The 13333-nt window shown below is 45.1% G+C and overlaps 1 protein-coding gene and 1 long non-coding RNA gene across 5 annotated transcripts in view; one reads left to right on the forward strand and one right to left on the reverse strand.

Annotated features, from left to right (window-relative positions):
- Window positions 1–13333, forward strand: part of LOC138282563 (uncharacterized) — an 822484-nt gene that overhangs the window by 714747 nt on the left and 94404 nt on the right. The window lies entirely within an intron of this gene.
- MYBL1 (MYB proto-oncogene like 1) overlaps window positions 1–13333 on the reverse strand; it is an 802126-nt gene that overhangs the window by 684947 nt on the left and 103846 nt on the right. For all 4 annotated transcript variants that reach the window (XM_069220277.1, XM_069220274.1, XM_069220273.1 and 1 more), the window contains exons 2-3: window positions 700–805; window positions 551–622 (exon numbers count right to left, since the gene is read on the reverse strand). In XM_069220277.1, the coding sequence (XP_069076378.1) occupies window positions 551–622; window positions 700–805 (178 nt within the window). The remainder of the gene's footprint in view (window positions 1–550; window positions 623–699; window positions 806–13333) is intronic.

The raw sequence follows: 13333 nt of genomic DNA on the forward strand, positions 1-13333 counted from the left end.
AAGCTATAAATATGTCTGGGGTCACTGTGATTGCTATTCTACATATGAGGCTCATGGGAAGACTGTCGGTTGTTAACTGAAGCTATATCTCTTGCTGGATAATAAATCATTACTTCTTAGCTTAGGACAATAACGGTTCGGACAAATGGTAAGGGCAGTTCTAATAGGACATACAATTCTAATAGATGGCTTTTTCTTTCTTTCCCTGATAAATTAATTAAAAAAGGTTATTCAATGTATACCTTACTCTCTTAAATGAGTGAGCATGTCATACAATTGAGTTATTATTTGTCCTTTCCATTTAAGAGATGGTTGAATCAATAGTGTGGTATTAAGAGGTTACTGTTGGGGTGATGTTGACATACATATACATTGTTAAACACTTTATTGACTAAGTATTTTTTCTCTTGCTTGCAACTTTCAGTGAAATCTCAAACACTGAAATTGACGCTATCATTTTTATTGCAAAATCAATAAAAAAGAAAAATACTAGGGAAAAAACAGAAGCATAAAAAACCTGACCGCCACTAGAGGTCGATGGCATACTTACTTGCAGATGACTAGCGATTAATGGCCAATCCTCGGTTCCATTTTGTTCCACAAGCTTCTTTAGCCGATCATCCTAACAACAGAAGGGGAGCTTTAGACAGGTTTATGGTGAGCTGGGATACAAATATTGTTTATTAAACCATACAGTACCTCATCCCTTGTCCATTTTACTCTATTCCAAATTTTCTTCAAACCCTTCTGCTGCTGCACCTCGTAGTCATGATCTGCAAACTGAAGGTCATCCTCTTCATCATCGCTGGTTGAGAAAATACAGGCCACATAAGAAAGACAACCCTCAAGTGCTTTAAAAATTAAGAATGAGTCACATGAAAAGCACAGACCTTATACTGCATACATGCATCTTGGACATCAACCTAACCACAAAAAAGGAAGGAAAACAGATTATATGGGCATGAAGTGCCCTGGAGGTGCAAATGGCATATATGCCCCTTTCTGCAGTACTGGGGCACGTTGCCATTAGACAAGGGCCTGCAGACTGTTGGACTGGCCCATCTGTAATATAGATAGCGCCAATGCACGTATTGTTCAAGCATAATTCCAAGAGGGCCTGGTGCGATGCTAATGTGGGAAACATTTTGCTTCTGACCCTGCACTGTATTATGGAAAATGACACATAGGCAAAGAGTCCATAAGGAGGTGCACTGACTGTGCGCCACAAAGCAGTAACACATTTAACTGCAGTTACTTTGCTGTTTCTTTACAATCTATGTGACATTTGAAAGAAGCAAGGTGTTTTACTTATCACATTTCCAAAAATGCCAAATAATTGTACGTGTTTATGCGGGGTGTGCTGCCCTAGGCACCCAAGTGTGCCCTGTGCATGCTATATGATTATCCTAGCTATCCATTATGCACCACTCCTTTGATTACTTCTGACAACAGCGTAGCCAAATATTATAAAAGCATTTATTTTCTGATGCTGCAAACCATAAGTGGTAGCTGGCAGGCCAATTTCATGCTTGGCAGGCCAATTTCATGCTTGGCAGACCAAAACAAGTTAATGAAAAGGTAAGTTTTTTATTGCACATACAGACTGTGAAAAGGAAAACGTTACTTTTTGTTATCCTAGAGCTTTATCATAGGTATCTTCACTTTGTGCAGCTACCCCTGAACACTTTTTTGTTCCTCAAATATTTCTTTATCAAATGTTTCCAATAAAAGAAATCGTAACAAAACATGCTGACAGTGTACCATTGAAAGAGACCAATCGATCAGTCATGTAAGCCAGTAATAAATTCAGTGTCATATAAAGTTGGTCCTTATACAATCTTGCGAAGAAGCTAGAGAACAGCACTGATCGTGCTCTTATACTTTCATGTCAGTACACTGCTTGTAAACAGATAGTAAACAAAATTACTAACAGGTTAAAAACTCAAACAGTTACGTGAATGGTGTAACCAGTGTTGCAGCCGATATGCTAATATGAAAATATGCTAATGAGTTGCGTATATTTACTAATGAGAGAATTCGACATTGATTAACAGTAATTAAATAAATAACGTGTAATGTGCAAATTGTGCCCACGGGGAGTGGTCACCATCAGTGTTAACAGTACTAAATGATGTGAAATGTTTTAAAAGTTTTGTATTAATATATCATAATTAACAATATAAATCTATGTTTTGTAATGCCATATGTTCTTAGCTTAGCCAGAGGCCTAGTCAGCGCTGGGCCTTGCCTTTTTAATCATGGAGACACGATGACCTGCCGCAGACTGGAACTGGAGAAAGGGACCTTGAACTGTTCAACGATGAGCTCTGCTAGAGAAATCTGCAAACTCACCAGCGGACAGGAGACGATCAGAACAAATTGATACAATTAAGTGTAAAGTAGGCTAAATGTACTTTCCCAGGACTTGAACAATGGAGCTACAGACTAAGAGCTGGGAGCAACAATTTTGTTACCTGAAGAGCCGGATGATGTCCTCATCGATTAAAGGACCAATCATGTTAATGGAACTTGATTCTCAAAATAACGTAGATAAGTGGTAAACAAAAATTATAGGTTAGAGTCATAACCCCTGATAAGGTTGACCAATGGGCAAATTGTGGGACGGACTGTGAGACCCTAATAAAAAGTCATAACATGAAGGGAAAAATCAGAACGGAGAGGCGAAAGTTGATGACGTCAGGAGATGCTGTCTGAAGTGCTGAAACCTGGGCTTGGTATCCGTGAGCCTGAGCCCTGCTGATGACTGATGACCTGGAGACGAAGACTGACTCGTTGCTGATCTATCTTGGATAGGTAGCTATAATCTGACTGACTAATGAATGCTTTTTCTTTATAGGTACCAACTGCGCTGTATTAAAAATGACTTTCTCTTTAGTTAGATTTTGCCAAATTAGTGATTTTTGACTAAATTGTTTTTTTGCATGAAGCCCCACATGCTGATGCTAATTTGGGATAGGTAGGTTGACAAGGGTGACTTGGACTAAAACTGATCGACTCATATTGCTGAATTATTCAATTTGCATGAATCGCTATGCTTGATTAATGTTGGTTGCATAGCAATAAAAATCCTGATAATTCATTGCTCGTACTGGTAATAAAAAGTTTGGCAATTATAGTTTCTAGTTGTAACTAATAGGGAAACAAACAAACTAACTTCCATATGAGTGATGGTGGTTACTTTTGATTAGAATAATTCATCATATCTAAAGTTGATTCATTGAATTCTTGTAAATGTCTTTGCTCACTATACTTAACTAGGATACCCTATGCGATCCAAAAGATTCATTGACCTATACGCGTCTCCTTGTAAGTTTACTTACTAAGGACAAGGCGCACTAGCACCAGATGTAATGATGTCAAAGAGTCATACTGTCTAGTCCTTAGGGAGGGTGTTTATTGTGGTGGCATGTAGCTCAATGTCCCCATGGGGAGGTGGAGAGGTGCAAAGCTCTTAACAAGGGTATCACAAGAGAAAAGCGGTAGTCCCTGTGACAGGAACTGAACCAAGGGTCCCCAAATATAATCAAAATGCTTCCTAGTGTCATTAAGTATATCAGACATGCATTCGAAGTGAGGGCTTGGCAAAGACGTGCTTGCCATTGGGACAGTGAGGGAGCCATGGGCCTCTTCCATGTCAACGCTAATGCCATTTTAGCTGCACCCAAGCAGAGCCACAAGATAGATGTGTCAGGAACACTTATTTTTATAGCACAGAAATCATGATGCATATCTGGAACTAAAAGGTGAAAAACTGCTATTTTACAAAATGCAGGTTCAACCTCTCTCCATAGAGCAAGCCAGGCAGCTTCTTCCAAATATTTCACTCGGAAATTAACTCTTTTTATACAATACAAAAAGGAAACATCTAGCAGAAGACCGTGCTGAAGAGTTTGAGCAGACCTTGCAAATCCTACATGACACAAAGAAACATGAAGGAAAAGGTGCGGTCAAATGAAAAGTACATGAAAAGTCACGGAATGTTCTATCTCCCAGCATGCACTGTACTGTCAGTTTACCTCAGAGCCTCAGGCCTTTTTGAAGGAGGTATGCAGTAGTTTAAATTGGTGTATTTTGCTCTTGGAATAATATACAACCTGGGAGGTGGGATGGCTGTTTGCCACTACAGGGAAGATACCCATTATGCAAACTCAGATTACAATGATCGTTTACTTCTGCAATGTAGGATCTAAACTGATAGTCATAAACAGAACAGACAGCTCATCCTAAAGCACATGAATGTTCATAAACAACAGCAATGTGGTATGATTCATAGACAGAATCTTACCTGAAGAGATTCTTCACACTAGCTTAACCAACTAAACAGTCAGCTCTTGGGCCCTCATCCCAATAGTAGTGTTAGGTGAAACTGTGGAGAAACTTCTAAGAGGCTGCTTTAATTATCTCTGCTACTGGGCTACTCCTTAAGGAAGCAGTGGTAGTTGCCTTACTTCATGTAGAATGTATTCTAGGTTTGCCAGGAACAGGCTCATCGGCTGACCGATAACTAAAGACAATACAATAGACTATACACCTGCTAATGGATTGTTTCAAGAAAATCATACTAGTAGGGAAATAATCATAAGTAACCAACTGTTGGTTACATTTACATAGGACTATGGCCCTCTCTAGAAACAATTTCAAGACTTCTGACATCAAGAGCAGAAAAGCACTTATCAGCCAGAGAAGAATTTGATTGGTTGATGTGAAAGTTGGTTACAACTTTTGGGAAAGTTGGTGACAACTTTTGGGAGGAAAGAAGGGTGTGAAACCACTCTGTTGTAGTGAAATACTGGCTAAGGTTTTAGTAGAGAAACAGCTTCAAGCTTGCTAACCCTCCTGCCTAGAAGAATAGCCACTTAGAAAGTTATCTTCCAAATATGGTGCTACAATGAGGCCTTATGTAAGAGATCAAAAGGGAAGCCATCAATTCAGAAAGCACCAAATTTCCCTGAAGGGGAAGGCTATCATCTTGGAGGAAATGTATTTTATTAGGCTTTCCCAAAATTCATTTATAGCAGGAACTGTGAAAGAGGATCTTTGTGCAACTCCTAAACTAAAGGTTCAACGTTTCCAAGTGAAGGAGGCAAGCAGTGACTATATCCTACTGGCAGGATATTGGGTCATAATTACACAGAGAACACCAAATACAAAACATTCCCATTTCAAAATGTCTAATTTTCTGGTAAATGGTTGCTTCTATTCTTTGAATAAGTTCATACATTCCGGCGGTAAGTTCAGATGGTCGTAACGCACATCTCAGGAACCAGCTTCCAAGTTTAAGGAAGTCACGTTGGAATGAAGCAACATCCAGAACAGGCTTGGTTTGCACTGCAACTTCTGTGAGGTATTATGGACAAGAGAAGAAGTTACAGTAACCAGCACCATCTCTGTTGATATACAGTAAGAGCATCATTGTCACACTGAAGCATTCCATTTTCATTAAAACTTACAGGATCAGTGGGACTGGAGGAAAAGCATACAGAAATTTGCTGAAGCATTCCATCAAAAGGGCAATGCCCTTCGATCCTCATCCCCAAACTTTAGTTTGAGTATTTTGCATTTTGACCTGCGGTGAACAGATCTATTTGAGGGAACCGCAGATCTGGAAGGCAACTTTCAAGATGTTGTTGTTGAGAACCCATTTGTGGTTTTTAACTAAGTATCTGCTCAGAAGGCAAGCCTTACAATTTTGAATGACGGGAGATGCATAGCCTCAATGGGTCTATCCCTTGCCAGGAGCCAGTGCCAAAATGCTTGGGCTTCCAGTGACTGGATTCTGGACCTGGTGACACCTAATTTGATGAGGCAGTGCACTGTGGTTATGTTGTCTGTCTGCACCGGGAATCTCTCATTAAAACAGGTAGAAAGGCCTTCAGAGCCAGATGGACTGCTTTAATTGCCAAAACAATGATGAAACAGAGTTACTGCTTTTCCAGCCACAAACCCTGTACCTTAGATTCTGTAGATTGGTTCCCACTCATCTGAGATGTATCTGTGACAATAGTTTGCAATGGAAGGTTGTGACCGTCTTGATGAAAATGAATCTCTTTTAAAATACTGGCTGCCTTGCACTCACTTGAGATATGGTTTATATTGTCCTCAGAGTTATTCTCCCACTGACACCACTTATCTTCCAATTGTTCCTCTCTTATGAAGTTGTGCATTGAGGGGGAGAAGCTATTGGTCACATAAGAGATGAAATTGGAAGAGCCTTCGGAAAATGAGTTTTCTGAAAGTGATGGAATTTTTTTAAAAACAATGGTAGATATTCTCCTCAGAAGGATATATTTCTCTGTCTTTAAAGTAGCTCCTAGACAGTTGAGCATTTGTACAGAGCTGACAGTGATTTCTGATCTATGATGCGAAGACTCAGCCAATGAAATAGTTCAATAATGGCTTTGAAGTCCTGAAACGCATTCTCAGCACTATGAGCCTTTTTCAGTTGTTGATGAAGGGACAGGTTTAGGTCCTTTGTTTGTTAAGGGGGAGCTGTTCCTACTGATACGGAATAGAAATTGCCTACTATGAATCTCGGGAAGTTCCTGTACTCCCTCGACATTGGAACGTGGAAGTAAACATCTTGTAAATTCAAAGTACACATTCAGACACCCTTGATGAGCCAAGGATATAACTGATGCAGAGACAACATTCTACATTTCTGGACATGACCAATTTTTAGGCCAGTCTGGGGTTCAGCATTGGTCTAAATTTTTACTAGGGACCTTTTTTGGGAAGCATCAAATATCTTGAATATAGGACACTTTGAGAGGTAAGAACAGCTCTATTGCATGGTTTTGCAGACAAGACGTACCTAGCCCCCTTTCTAAAGGATTCACTACTTTTGTTTTGATGCTGGCTTCAAAAGAACTGGCAAAGGAGAGCATTTAAAATTAAAGAGGGTAACCATTTTGAATTATTTGCAGGATCAGTCTTTCGGTTGTTATGTTCTGCCACTCTCCAAAATGATTGCCAATACTCTTTCCCAACAGAGTGAACAGAGGAGAGGAAGTGGGCAAATTATTGTCCCAAATGAAACCGAGACTGCCATGCAGGGTCACTGATGTTGCTGATGAACGAGTTACTTACCTTCGGTAACGACTTTTCTGGTGGATACATTAGCTACCTGTGGATTCCTCACCTAATGAATACTCCCATGGCGCCAGCATTCGACGGAAATCTTCTTACTAGTCTCTGCACGTCGACGAGGACGTCACTCTAGCCCACGCGACGCCGTCTGACGTCATACAGGCAATAAGAGGTCCTCGACGACGTGCGGACGTCAGTACCAATCATTTTTTACGTGCATGAGAACAACCAGGCAATGCAATGAAAGAGCAAGGCAACATCCCATTATATTGTAAAAATACACAACATTGCATGAATAACTGTAAATCTTTTATATATATATATATAACTCTCTCTTTTTTAAAAAATATATACACACATCAAGTATATACACAAAGATATATACATATATACATATATATAAATATATTATATACAACATCTATTGCACCCTCAAAGACCAAGAGGAGCGCACTCAAGGATTACTTGGAAAGACCAGAAAGGCAACGGGGAGGCGGGTGGGACCGTGAGGAATCCACAGGTAGCTAATGTATCCACCAGAAAAGTCGTTACCGAAGGTAAGTAACTCGTTCTTCTGATGGATACAACTACCTGTGGATTCCTCACCTAATGAATAGAGTCCCAAAGCAGTACCACGCCCGGCGGTGGGTGCCTAAATGGTCAAACCAAGAAATCCTGCAGCACTGACCGTGCAAAATGGCCGTCTCTTCTAACCTCAGAATCCAAACAGTAATTTTTTGCAAAAGTGTGAAGTGACGACCAAGTTGCGGCCTTGCAGATGTCGACCACAGGAACACCCCTGGCCAAGGCCGAAGTGGCCGACTTAGCTCTGGTGGAATGAGCTCTAATGCCCTCAGGAGGATCCTTCTTTGCCAAAGAGTAACAGATTTTAATGCAAAGAACAACCCACCTGGATAGTGTTCTCTTGTGGACTGCCTTTCCTCTCCTCTTGCCCATGTATCCAATAAAAAGCTGATCCTCCAGCCTGAAATCCTTTGTTCTATCAATAAAGAAGCTCAACGCTCTCTTTGGGTCCAGACGATGCAGTCTTCCTTCCTCTTTGGAAGGATGAGGCGGAGGATAGAACGTGGACAAAGTAATTGCCTGAGCCAAATGGAAGGGTGAAACAACCTTCGGGAGGAAAGCAGCCTTGGTCCTCAACACCACCTTATCCCCATAAAAAGTTGTATAAGGGGGCTTTACTGATAAGGCCTGCAACTCACTCACTCTCCTTGCTGATGTTATAGCTATCAGGAAGACTGTTTTTAAAACCAAATACCTTAAGGGGCAAGAATGCATAGGTTCAAAAGGGGACCCCATAAGGAAAGTCAGGACCAAGGACAAATCCCATTGCGGCATAACGAATGGTTTTGGAGGATATTTATTTAGAAGACCTTTCAGGAATCTGATAACAATAGGGGATTTAAATAAAGATGGTTGGTCTGGAAGACATATGAAGGCTGACAAGGCCGATAAATAACCCTTAATGGTAGCCACTGCACAACCTTTCTGCGCTAGAGACAGAGCAAAAGACAAAACGTCCGATAGATGAGCATGCAAAGGATCAATCTGCCTCTCTCCACACCACGCAACAAATTTAGACCATCTATTAGCGTAGATAGATTTAGTGGAGTGTCGCCTGGCCGCTAATATAACATCCACTACCTCAGGCGGGAGAGAGAAGGAACTCAGGTTGCCCCGTTCAATCTCCAGGCATGTAGGTGCAGACTCTGGAGGTTGGGGTGTAGAACCTGCCCCTGCGACTGCAAGAGGAGGTCTGCCCTGAAAGGGAGACGGAGCGGAGGGCACATTGAGAGTTGGAGAAGGTCGGAGTACCATACCCTCCTTGGCCAATCCGGAGCTATTAGGATGACTAGAGCCCGGTCCTGGCGAATCTTCCTCAATACTCGAGGAATCAAGGGTATGGGAGGAAACGCGTAAAGCAACTGGCCGCACCAGGTTATTTGAAACGCGTCCCCCAACGCTCCCTGCATCGGATACTGGAGGCTGCAGAATAACGGACAATGCGCGTTCTCTCGAGTGGCAAACAGATCTACCCGAGGAAACCCCCACCTCTGGAAGATTAAACGGACTTGATCTGGATGGAGACGCCACTCGTGGTCTGCCGAGAATTGGCGATTGAGACTGTCCGCACGCACGTTCAAGACTCCGGCCAGATGGTTTGCTATCAAGCAAATCTGATGGTCCTTTGCCCAGGACCATAGTCGAAGAGCTTCTCTGCAGAGAAGGTACGACCCCACTCCTCCCTGCTTGTTTATGTACCACATCGTGGTAGTATTGTCTGTTAGGACCTGTACCGACTGACCACGAAGGGAAGGGAGGAAGGCCTTGAGAGCCAGACGTACAGCCCGTAACTCTAACAGATTGATGTGAAACATCTGTTCCTCTGGAGACCAAAGACCTTTGATCTCCAGATCCCCCAGATGAGCTCCCCACCCTAGAGTGGAAGCATCCGTTATGACTGTGGCCACTGGTGGCGACTGCTGAAACGGCTTTCCTTGTGAAAGATTGTTGCTTGCAATCCACCACTTCAAATCCACAGCAGCATCTCTGGAGATCTTGACAGTACTCTCTAGATCCCCTTTGTGTTGAGACCACTGCCTTCGGAGGCACCACTGAAGAGCCCTCATGTGCCAGCGAGCATGCGTGACCAACAGAATGCAGGAGGCAAACAGACCGAGCAGACGAAGGACCTTGAGGACTGGAACTACCGCTCCATTTCGAAACATTGGAACCAAATCCTGAATATCTTGAATCCGCTGAGGCGGAGGAAAGGCCCGACCCAATGTTGTATCCAGTACTGCCCCTATGAACAGGAGGCGCTGAGAGGGCTCTAGGTGAGATTTGGGCTCGTTCACCGAAAAACCCAGGTCGAACAACAACTGGGTTGTTGACTGAAGATGATGCGACACAAGCTCCGGGGACTTGGCTTTGATCAACCAGTCGTCCAAGTAAGGGAATACTGCTATCCCCTTCCTTCTGAGTTCTGCCGCAACCACCGACATCACCTTCGTGAAGACTCGAGGTGCTGAAGTAAGACCAAACGGAAGGACCGCAAACTGATAGTGTTGCGATCCCACCACGAACCGGAGATACTTCCTGTGTGACTTGAGTATCGGGATATGAAAGTAAACATCCTGCAAGTCGACAGACACCATCCAGTCTTCCTTGTTCAACGCCAAAAGCACCTGTGCTAGGGTCAGCATCTTGAATTTTTCCTGCTTGAGGAACCAATTCAAGATCCTCAGGTCCAGAATTGGTCTCAAACGACCATCCTTCTTGGGAATCAGGAAATACCTTGAGTAACATCCTCGACCCCTTTCCTGCTCTGGGACCAACTCCACTGCGCCCTTGGAAAGGAGGGCTTGTACCTCCTGTTCTAGCAACAGGAGGTGTTCTTCTGAACAATAAGAAGGGCGGGGCGGGATGAGGGGCGGGAACTCCCGAAAGGGAAGGATGTAGCCTTTTCCCACAATACTGAGAACCCAAGTGTCCGTTGTAACAGTCTTCCATTTGGTGAGAAAATGCTGTAATCTTCCCCCTACAGGAGAGGAGTGAGTGGGAAATGGTGGAAGCCTAAGGCTGCTTCCCCTGCTGCACCCCGCCAGAGGATGAGGAAGAGGCAGAGTGCTGCTGAGAGGCTCCTCTGGTGCGGACCCTACCTCTCCCCTGAAAGATGTATAGGGATGGGAAGAGGCAGGTTGCTGATATCTTCCCCGAAAGGAAGAGGAGGAAGAGCCACGCCCAAATCCACGAAACCTCCTGAAAAATCTGGAAGAGGCCGTGGAAGAAGGAGCTTGGAGCCCTAACGACTTAGCCGTGGCCCTGCTTTCCTTAAAACGTTCCAAGGCCGAATCAGCCTTGGCTCCAAACAGTTTGTCCCCATCAAACGGGAGATCCAACAATGTGGACTGTACATCTGCAGAAAAGCCCGAGTTACGGAGCCAGGCCTGTCTCCTTGCCACCACAGTTGTGCCCATTGCTCTGGCTACCGAGTCGGTGGTATCCAGTCCCGTCTGGATAATCTGGGTCGCAGCAGCCTGGGCATTTGAGACAAGATCCAAAAGACCCTGGGGAAGCTCTGTAAACGATGAGGAAATGTCATCCATCAGAGCATGAATATACCTCCCCAGGATACAGGTTGCATTGGTGGCTTTTAACGCCAGACTGCAGGACGAAAAAAATTTCTTCGCCTGCGCCTCTAGCTTCTTTGAATCTCTGTCCCCAGGCACCGTCGGGAAAGAACCAGGCGCTGACTTGGCTGAACAGGAGGCCTGCACCACCAAGCTCTCCGGCGTAGGGTGCCTAGATAGAAACCCAGGGTCAGTCGGAGCCGCCCGATACCTCCTGGCCACGGCTCTGTGAACTGCTGGGGAAGATGCCGGCCTCTTCCACACCTCTATCACCGGATCCAGCAGAGCGTCATTAAATGGCAACAGAGGCTCCGCCGCAGCTGAGGCCGGATGTAGCACCTCTGTTAAAAGGTTTTATTTAGCCTCCACCACCGGCAAAGGCAGGTCCAAAAAACTAGCTGCCTTCCGTACCACTGCATGAAAGGAAGCAGCCTCCTCAGTATACTCCCCCGGGGACGAAAGATCCCACTCAGGGGAAGTGTCCAGCCCACTGGCCGACTCCAGTCCACGCAGCCCATCACCCGAGTCCTCTAGCTCTCCTTCCTCCAGGGCTCGTTGGTACTCCTGCTCTTCTAATACACGGAGAGCACGTCTCCTGGAATGAAGTCGCTGTTCAATACGCGGAGTCGACAATGCCTCCGCCGAAGTCGAAGATCGGCGCCGATCTTCAGAAGCCACCGACGCCGCGTCCGGCGCCACAGGTAACTTCGGCGCCGACAAAAGAGCAGCTGAAGCAGATGGACCCACCGGAGTCACAGGCCGAAATCCCGACTTCGACGTCGACAGGATGGAAATCCCCGGGGCCAATCCTTCTGAAGCCACCGGAGCGGCCACCGGCGCCGACACTGGCGCCGAGCCCACGTTCCCAAAAGGGAGAAAGGGCATAAAGGGTGCCGGCCGAAGAGGCGCAGGATCACCCAAAGAAAAGGCCAAAGGCCCAGCCGGAGCACCCCCTGGAGCCATCTGTTGGAAGATGGCATACATCGCATTCAAGAATGCGGAACTATCGGCTCCAGGGGTGGGAAAAGCCGGATACTGAGGTGCCTGTATCGGAGGCGACCCCGACGCCGGCCTCGGCGTCTGCGCCGGAGAAAACACCTGAGGCTCCAATACCTCAATCACCGACGCCTGTCCAGGTGAAGTCGGAGACGCCGGAGAGGGCAACGGCGTCGAAGGATGCGGCGTAACCGTAGGACTGATCTCCCATGTCCTTCGGCGCCGATCCGAAGACCTGGAACGAGTCTCCTTCGAATGACGCCGAGATTCTCTACGGCGCCGGGAGTCTCGATGACGCCGATGTCTTGGAGAAGAAGACTTCTTGTGATGCTTCTCCTTCGATTTAGCCATAAACAGCTTCGCCTCACGTTCCTTGAGGGCCTTTGGATTCATGTGCTGGCATGAATCACAAGTCGAGACGTCGTGGTCGGAGCTCAAACACCAAAGGCAATCGGAATGAGGATCCGTCACCGACATCTTGCCTCCACACTCACGACAAGGCTTAAATCCAGACTTTCTCTGCAACATTATTACCACAGCGAAAGACTACGCAGCAAAAATACACTGTAACCAAAAAAGTAACAGTTGCTCCCTCGAAGATAACCGTTTCGAATGCACGGAAAAAAGGGAACTGACGTCCGCACGTCGTCGAGGACCTCTTATTGCCTGTATGACGTCAGACGGCGTCGCGTGGGCTAGAGTGACGTCCTCGTCGACGTGCAGAGACTAGTAAGAAGATTTCCGTCGAATGCTGGCGCCATGGGAGTATTCATTAGGTGAGGAATCCACAGGTAGTTGTATCCATCAGAAGAGCTCTAACTCTGCTTGGTCTTGTGTGATTAACAGTGTTGCTGTCATTGTGGGTACTTGTGGTTGAGACTAGCAAGACTACTGAGCAGAATAAACCCTCTGCCTCTGGTTGTAAGGGCGATCCCTGCATCTATATTGAGATTTGAAAAATGTATATTTTTTTCCTTTTTAAAAGCCCCACCTTCACGGATTCAAACTCATTACTCAGTATCACATTATTCATATGTGAAGCAAATTAGACCAATCCCATGAATGGTAAGTGCATA

This window comes from Pleurodeles waltl, chromosome 2_2, assembly GCF_031143425.1.
Source record: "Pleurodeles waltl isolate 20211129_DDA chromosome 2_2, aPleWal1.hap1.20221129, whole genome shotgun sequence".
In the NCBI taxonomy this organism is placed as follows: Eukaryota; Metazoa; Chordata; class Amphibia; order Caudata; family Salamandridae; genus Pleurodeles; species Pleurodeles waltl.